This window comes from Acyrthosiphon pisum, chromosome A2 (genome assembly GCF_005508785.2).
Source record: "Acyrthosiphon pisum isolate AL4f chromosome A2, pea_aphid_22Mar2018_4r6ur, whole genome shotgun sequence".
Taxonomy (NCBI): domain Eukaryota; kingdom Metazoa; phylum Arthropoda; class Insecta; order Hemiptera; family Aphididae; genus Acyrthosiphon; species Acyrthosiphon pisum.
Window position 1 is genome coordinate 23,781,734 of NC_042495.1, and position 9,317 is coordinate 23,791,050.

The following is a 9,317-nucleotide window of genomic DNA, read 5'->3' on the forward strand; positions in this document are numbered from 1 at the left end:
TTTTAGAAAAAAAAAATGAAAACTGACAATGTCCGTAAAGACCTCAAAATATTTGGAAATGTTATGGTGTATAGAAAATGCTAATATAAACATTCAGTCAAAATTTCATGTATCTACGGTCATTTTTTTTAAAGTTACACCAAAACCAAATTCAATTTTGTGAAAAATCGATTTTGCGTAAAAATTCCCGTTTTTCCTTAATTTTCTTTGGTTTTTCTTGGCGCTTTTGAAAATTACTGGGAATTTTAAATTTTGACCTCCCCAATGCACCAACAATATTCACTTTCCAATCGAACAAGATACTGAAGTTGAAAATCGAAGCATTATTTCGACTACTTATCGTGTACACAGACACAAAAAAAAATTAAAATTAAAAAAAAAAAATAAAACACACATCATTGTAAAATCAATACATTCATCGTTCCACTCAGAATCTAAAAATATTAAACGTCGTTATTTGAAACTCTTTTGGTCAATAGCTAACCTAACCTACGTTTATTATTATTCTTTGATTATTTATTTATTTCAGTGTATAAACATTGTACCTATAGGTACATTGTTAATGACAAACACAACTAATTAAACCTATGCTATTATAGTATTATATTAAATAAAACTATATTATACAGCACAGGTAATATAATAAATATATGTAGTAGGTACAGTTTATTGTGTACCTATATATAGCTGCAATATTACCGAATATTCAACCATTTCAAATTTGTGTATCAAATACAATATTAATATATAGCCTAAGTAGGTACCTGGCAGACATACAAAACAATCAACTCTAATTTTCATATATTTACCGTATTTCTGATTGCGATAATAAAATAACAGTTACCTACAATTTTGACACCATAACTAAATTAATCTATAATTTTAGGACCCACGAATTTGAATTTAAATTTTGACTAAGGACGATAATATAACAAATATTTTGCTGGCCTATTCACTGTATAATTGTTATTAATATTTATATTGTTTCAGTTTTGTTCAAAAACCTTTTAAATTATACAAGTAGGTACATCAGTTTTTACCTTCACGAATTATATTTATATTTTTCCGATTGCTGTTTTAATATTTTGTAATTTTATATAGTACCAACCTATTTCAAAGTTCTTTTTAACTTTCCTTACAATCTTTTGGTTTGTGATGAATTATTATTCCTTAGTAAGCAATATTTTCCAGATTATTTTTTCATTCCCGTTAAATTCTTTCCCGATTTATGCGTTCCTACGTAACAATATTATTGTTCGTGTGTAATTTTTCCCGTGTTAATGTGTACCTAATGTTTAGACCGTAGAATCGTATGGCGCGCGGCGTACGTGGAAGTGGAACGAACAGAATTCCTACTGTTGGGGACCATCTTGTAATTCGTAACTGTGTACCGAACCAAAAACATTCGTTACTGATTTATAACTCAACGCCGCGGTTACAGAAGTTCCACGTACGACACGTCGGCTGTTCGGGTACGGTCGGGAGCTCTATACGCTATACTGTGTATACCGGTCGCGTAAATAGTGGGGACGACGGGGCCTCGGAACGGTCTCCGCCGACACTCTGCAAGACCCTCGTTGGACGCGGCACAGTCGGTCGTCTTTTGTTTTCGTAGTTTTCGTGACGGAATATCATTGTTTTTTTACCGTTTGTGTTTGTCTGGCCGAACAGTGAATAGGTATTTTTCGTTTTCAATAATACAAATAATATCTCATCATATTTGTGACTGTGAAATCAAAAAGTTGTCTTTTTCTTGGTTTCGTTCGTGTGCTTTGTACAGTACTCACCGATACTGCAGCAGTAGACATATCTTGTATGTATTATACTTATAGCATACTACACCTTTGAAAAATACAACACACGATACGTCCTGACCACCCAACCATTTTGTGGATGACTGGATTAAGAGTGATCGAGGCTACCCACGTCCGTTGATCAAGTTCTTTTTTCTAAGTTCCGACTGCGTACAATACAGATAACTGTCTACTGATAAGGTTAACTTCAATATCCGACTAGTAAAATTGGTCTCGGTGGTTGCACTTTTATATTAATTATTTTTGATGATAGGTTTATTATATATAAAATTACATTTTAAAAATGTACAAGTGTATAGTGTGCAGCAATGAAACTAAGAACACCAAGTTCAATCTTTCTGAAGTTATTTATCATGGGTGAGTAACAATCGGTTCAAGAAATTTACCTGAAACTGTTGTGAAAAAAAAAAGCACATGGATTTTTGAATCATTTTATTGGTATGGTTCATTATCCTGGTGTGGGAATTTTGAACCGGTTTAGCTTAGTAATTTCTACTTTGTGTTCCTAACCTAACATTAGCAATTTATTGAATTCATTGATATTTTAATATAGATTTCCAAAGAATGCATGCATGAGAAGAAAATGGCCTAGAGTTTTTGGGATTGATCGTTGTCATGATTGGCAACGTATATGTAGTGATCATTTTTTAGAAAAAAACTATAGGCCAGGAATAAAGCGATTTTTATTTTCAAATGCTATTCCCCAACCTTATGATCGAAGTGGTTTTCCTTCTAAGTAATACTTCTGGATCTCTATGATTTAATTTTTCATTTTTAATAGTATTTTTATTTTTATATAGTAATTCTACTCAAAGTAATGATGTTGAAGCTGGAAATAATGTAATTTTACCAATGGAACAAAATATTATACAGTGAGTTAATGAAACTAGATTTTGTATTTACAATTATTTGAAAATCTAGAAATTTAGCTTATTATGATGAAAGTGATTGCATAGAATCTGAATTTTACAGAGAGGAACATATTGGAAATGCTATTGTAAATAATTTTAAACCAAGACTGTCATCTACACTTACTAGAAACAATGAGGATATGCCGGTGAGTGAATAAGTATTAATATTTTTAATAAACATGGTCAATACAGTCTGATATCTTGATAGGTGTAGGGTGATTAAATATATTTTCTGCAAAAATAATTAATAATAATAAAAAAAACAATATAAACTACATGAAATACAAATGATTCTGGGGGGACTAATATTCTCACTTGGGGGTTAAGAGCACCCCCCGGGGCACCCCCTAACTACGCTTATGGATATCTTTATCCTTTTATGATTTTCCATGCTTTCCTTATTGAATATGTAGGGCCTTGGTCTTCAACGTCCTGGTTTTTCTTTTTTAGTAATTTAGTGCTTCTAATTAGACATCAGTAATATTCTTGTCAACTTATATTTATAAAATAGTTATTAGTTTGACCACCAATGTGTGGAATCTTTTTGGAAAACTCGGGATATATTTTTTAGCCACTACTACTTAGGAAATATCTACTGTAAATAATCGGGGGTCTGTATGATTGTAAAATATAAAATCAAAATGGTCATCTAATAACGCCAAAACAAAGCTGTGTGTATATTGACTATAAGGAAATAATCATCTTGTAGGCTGTTCATTGTATCATAATATACGATTAAATATTGTGTACACAAAATTTGTTTTGCATCATATACTGTACAGCCAACGAGGTACTGAGAATCATTGATTGTAAATATCAATAATTGTTCTTATATTTTTCTAATACCCTCTAGTTTCTACAAAAAATAGTCTTTAGACTATCCTAAATATATAGAATCTACACAAACTAGACTATTGAATGTTATATCACTAAAATATGTATTTAGATCATATTATATTTTAATTTGTACTTTATAAATGGCAACCTACCTGTTTCTAATTTTAATAAAATTTTTTTAATATGAATTATGTGTTAAAATTTTTAAGGACCATACTTCAGGATCAGGATTACGATGTTCCGTTAAAAACTGCTTTAACAGGCATTCTAAGAATCTAAGTCTCTTTGGCTTTCCTAAAGATTTAACCCTGAGAAAAAAATGGATTGAAAAATGTGGAATAAAAAAAGATCCCGCTGAAATAATAAAACCACATACAAGAGTTTGCAGTACGCATTTTAAACTCGATTGTTTTAAAGACACTGAGTTAATGAACAGGTTAAAACCAGGCGCTGTTCCATCATTATTTTTTAATAGTGGTAAGAAAAAAATTAATTATTTGTTATTTTATTTTGTATTAGCTTTTTAATTATTAATTATCTTTCTATTATAATAGTTTAGGTAAATACAAGCTTTTATTTATTTATTTATTTTGCTATATAATGCAATTACAAAAAAGAAAAAATCAACTTATAAATAAACTTATAATTAAATATAAGAATGAAGGTTTTATTAATAAATTGGAATAAAGCAAACCCATGCAGTAAAAACACTAGTTCATAACCACTATTCCCTTTTCTTTATATTAATATATATACATATATATTATATATTTTTTTTTAATAATGTTAAGTTGCAATTGCAATCTGTAATTTTTCATTAAAATATTTTGTTTTTATTTCGTTCCAAATTATTTTCAAAAATCTATCTTTAATGACCGCGGGAAATATAAAACTTACTTATTTTTGTTGGATAAACATGCTTAAAATAATAATTTTACCTCTTAGATCAATTAATCCAAGATAATGACTTAGGAATGTCATTTTAAATAATCTTCCTCTGATGTCATATTTCTTTTTTATAATAAAATTGAAATTCTTTTTTTAAATCATTAGCACCTGATGCTTCGTCAGTGTCAATTAATGAGGTGCCTGTATTGAGTAGATGTGAAGATCAATTCATAAGTCCAATAGATAATGAAGCTGCTGAACAGTCGTCACAAGAAGAAAAAAACAATGAAATAGGTACTATGCGAAAAATTCTTACTAAAATACATTTTAACTTGTAATTTAAATCTGACATTTAAATCAAATACTAAAAAAATTAATATTCTTTCAGATAATACGGATAATACTTTCATGTCAATTGACCTTACAATTGGTGATTCATCTAATAGTTCGTGTTCCATTACTTTGGAACCAATTGAGAAAAGAAAAAACTGCAATACTGAAGATTTAACAAGGGATGAACACGGGTTTATTTTTCAAATATCTAAGGAAGTTGTACTTCCTGATATATATTGGAAGAGTGAACATCTTAATTCAGAAAATGCAACACGGTTTGTTCAACAAGACGCCAATGATGAAATTGTGAAGACTATCTATTTTTATAATAACCTTGTGCCATCTATACAAATATATGGCAAGAAATATGAATATACAACCCCTATCACAACAATGAAAAAGTTAGACGATCTTTTAGAGAAGATCGATAGTATTGTGAAATGTTATGGTAGAGGTGGATTCGTCTCTGATCAATGTTTAGGGTATTATGAAAATAGTTTACATACTGAAATAAATGATAATGAAATAATGAAAATGTGTTCTGTCTGCCGAGGGTTAGTCACAGATCGAGATTTGCAAAGAATGAAAGCAAAACTTGAAGCTAAAAACAAGACTATAGAAAGTTATAAAAAGAGAGTGAGTTTACTAGAGGATCTTATGTCCTAAAATATGACTCTCGTTCTTTCAAAAACTATTAATGTTTTTAAAATAATTTTTTCCGTGATTTTAATTTTTCTAAAATATATATATATTATTTACTTTTTTTTTCACTATAATTTTTTTTAATTGTTTACTATTGTATTGATGACTTAAATTTTCCGTTCCATATTCTAAAGTAGAATGATTTTCGAGTACTTAGATATATTAAAATCAGACTTTTGTACAAGTAGTTTATGATTTCTAATTAGAGCACATATTTGTATGCGCTTGCATATTTATTCTGCTTGATCATATGGTATGCTAAATGGGCACAGAATTTGTTACATAACATTAGCATTTTAACTATGAAACTTTTGTGGAACATATAAATTTACATATTTCCGATTAATAACAAAATAAATGAATACGTATACTCATATGGGGAAACGGTTTTCCCAGGGAATTTATTTTTTTCCTTACAAATTATTATTTAGGCATATTGTAAACTAGGGTGACCATATTTAAAAAAATAAAATACAGGACAAAAATATTATCATATTATTATATTTTAAGAATTTAATATATAATATTTTTAAATTAATTTATTATATTTTTTTGTTGTCCGATAGGATAACGCTTGAGCACGATATGGAGGTATTATTAATATTTATTTATTTCGCAATATGCTCCCATTTGATAACGAATTGGTCGCACCGGTAGGTAAATATACTATTATATGTACGGTTTACGTCACCAAAATAATGTGATGCAATAATTATAATGGTAAAAACAAAAATCCAAAAATACATTTGAAAAGTATAGATTTTTATATTATTCTATTCAATTATATAATTTCAAACATTTCAAAAATTAAAAATTAACAGTAAAAACGGGATTAATATAGGACAGACTTGATATTACGGGAGAAAAAGCGTCCTGAGAGAAGTTTGTTAGGACAACAGGACACAAAGCCAAAATAAAGGACAATCCTGTATAAAATAGGACGTATGGTCACCCTATTGTAAACAAAAGTAGTAATAGTAGCATTCCATAATTTTAAATTAAACATTCAGAAAATAAAGGTTAAAAAACCTAAACTGGCATCTGATTTAATACTTATGATAAAAAATATTGTTTTGTAATGAGTTAATATTATGTATAAAAATTGTTTTTGAAAACAATTATTTTTTGAAAGAACGTGTGTCTTAAATTGAATGGAAAACCCTGTATATTAGTTACTTATGAAAATAGTTTATATTTTAATTATATTTTATTTTCTAGATTGCTGAAAAGAAAGAATTTGTATTACAACTTCGAAGAACAATGGCAGAGTTTAAAAGAAATCGTCAAATCAGTCTCGCGTTACAACAATCAGAAATTTCATTATGAAGCCATAAATATTTGTATTTGCCAATTTTAAGTCTATTTATTGGATTATATCTAATAGAATTGAATTTGTAAAATAGGTATATCTGTGTATTAAAAAAAGTTATTGTATGTTAGGTAGGTACTATAAAAAATAATTATTAGTTGATAAACGTAATATTATATTCGTATATTTTTGTGCTGTACATTTTTCCCAATCTCCGGGTACACTTTAAAAATATAGATTTAATTTGAAAGCCCGTGGCCACTGAACTAAATACATGGAACGCGTATTGTGTATAATTCTCGTATATGAAAAATGAGACCATACGGGAGCCGCCATATGCATTCCGATTTAATTTTTAACATTAATATTGTGATGATGATAACAATTTTCATAGATAACATAATATTTCACCTTGTTTTCCCTTGACACGGAATGCATATGGCGACTTCCTATGAGGCTCATATTATGAGTAATGCACGCGTTCCATGTATTTAGTTCAGTGCCCGTGGCCCAATCTCCTGGTAGTAAAATATAAACAAATATTTTATACGAAGCAGGTAGTTAAAATGTGATTATGATGAATTTCATAATAATTTGAACACTGAACTTTAAATGCCAATACAATTACTTCTTGCATATACATTTTTACAATTTTTCAACTACTATTATATATTATACTTATGAGGAACTATGTATTAATTTTCTATCTTTTTGACCCTTCTAAAATAAACGACATTTTAGAAAAAAACTAAAAAGGTTGAAAATTGAAAAAGTCTAGAGATACCTCAAAACAAGTCAAAATATTTTGAAAATGTTATCATGACGTATAGAAAATGATAATAAAAAACATTTGATAATATTTTTTCAAGGCTGAGCATTAACGAGTGAAAAAGTTAAAGTTAAGTTAATTTTAACTTTTTAACTTAACTAGTTACTTTTGGCTTTTCAGTAAGTTAACTGTTAACTTACTAAATTTATTTTTTAATTAATCTGAAATTAATGAGTTTATTTTTCATTTTAAGAAGTAAGTTAAGTTAATTTATTTTGTTTTTAATTTAATTATATTTCTCTATTTCAGTCAATTTTTATTTTCATGTCAAAAAATATGTATCGTAAATTGTTTAAATTTAAAAATGTATATCTTTCGAATTTAACTTATATGGAAATACTCTACAAAGTATAAACGCTGTAGTCTATAATTTAGTTTTGGGTTGGAAAATAATTTAGTGTGCTAGCGTTGTATAAACAAATTAACGTTTTATTAACTTAATAAAAAGTTAACATAAAATGTTTACTAACTTTTAACTTAACTGAGTTTACCTATAGTTAAATTGACTTTTAAATTTTAACTTTTTGTGCTTGGTGCATATTAACTTAACTTAATTGAGTTAAAAAAAATCATTAACTTGCTCAGCCTTGCATTTTATTTTTTGAAGATTATTTTTTTTTCTCGTTGTATGAGAATTTGTCAATTCACGTGTGCATATCAAATATCTAACTTTAGAAGCTCGTAAAAGATTACTTTGACTTTCCGGTTTTTTTTTTTTTTGTTAAATATAGAAAAACTTAAACCAGAAAATTGGAAAACCACTCTCAAGTAAATTTCATAACGAATTTAAATTTGTTTTAAGAAATTGAATCTGATAATTAAGAAGAAAATAAAAACGTTTAGGTACCATGTTGACATATAATATTATGCGTGAATACCTTCACACGGGAGACCTCCAATTTTCATATGTCCTCTCAGTCACCCTTAATCATGATCACTTACTAGCCAGGTACTATATGAACACATTTACACAACATGGATGCACGAATATGGTAAATTTGCTAGTATAATATATACTACCTAAGCTCCTAAAACACGATCGTTATCGAATCCTGTGCATATATTCAAACACTATATAATCACTATAATATCTGAAATCAAAATTATTGAATATCCCGCAATTTAAATAAATTAATAAACTATGAATGAACGTAAATAGTCCAGGACTTGAAACCGAATTTATAAACCGGTGTAAACCAGGGCAAGAGAAGAATGCAAATGAAAACGATTGGAAAAATATTGATACGTTCATTGTTAACATATTTTACAAGTTATAGGTAATTTTACATGACATGGATGGCGGATGCACGAATATAGTAAATAATTGGCTAATTCAATATACTAAACTCTTCAGAAACGTTCGATATCGTATCCTGTGCAAATATGCGAACACTATAATCTGTATAATATCTTAAATCTAAATTGCTTAATATTTCCAACTAATACCTAACTGTAATCGTTTATCTTATTAATCGGTATAGGTATGTGTTATTCATTATAATTTGTTGAAAATTACAACGAGTAGTATATTTTTTTTTTTTTTTTTTTTGAAAAAATATTTATTGTAAAGAAAACATTTATAATACAAATAAATAATAACAGTAAGATTACATTTTACAATAAATTATCTACCTCCTTAAAGCATATGCTTGTGATGGAGGTAGAGAGTTACATTATAGACACAAATAAATATA

At 28.0% G+C, this 9,317-nt stretch overlaps 1 protein-coding gene across 1 annotated transcript; it reads left to right on the top strand.

Moving 5' to 3' along the window:
- Positions 1–1,533: 1,533 nt before the first annotated feature.
- LOC100575998 lies at positions 1,534–7,482 on the top strand. Its single transcript, XM_008183136.3, has 9 exons — positions 1,534–1,994; positions 2,068–2,171; positions 2,368–2,550; positions 2,615–2,686; positions 2,787–2,871; positions 3,772–4,039; positions 4,616–4,744; positions 4,839–5,419; positions 6,704–7,482. The coding sequence occupies exons 2-9, from the start codon at positions 2,098–2,100 to the stop codon at positions 6,809–6,811; spliced, it is 1,500 nt and encodes a 499-aa protein (XP_008181358.1). The 5' UTR covers positions 1,534–1,994; positions 2,068–2,097; the 3' UTR covers positions 6,812–7,482.
- Positions 7,483–9,317: the final 1,835 nt, after the last annotated feature.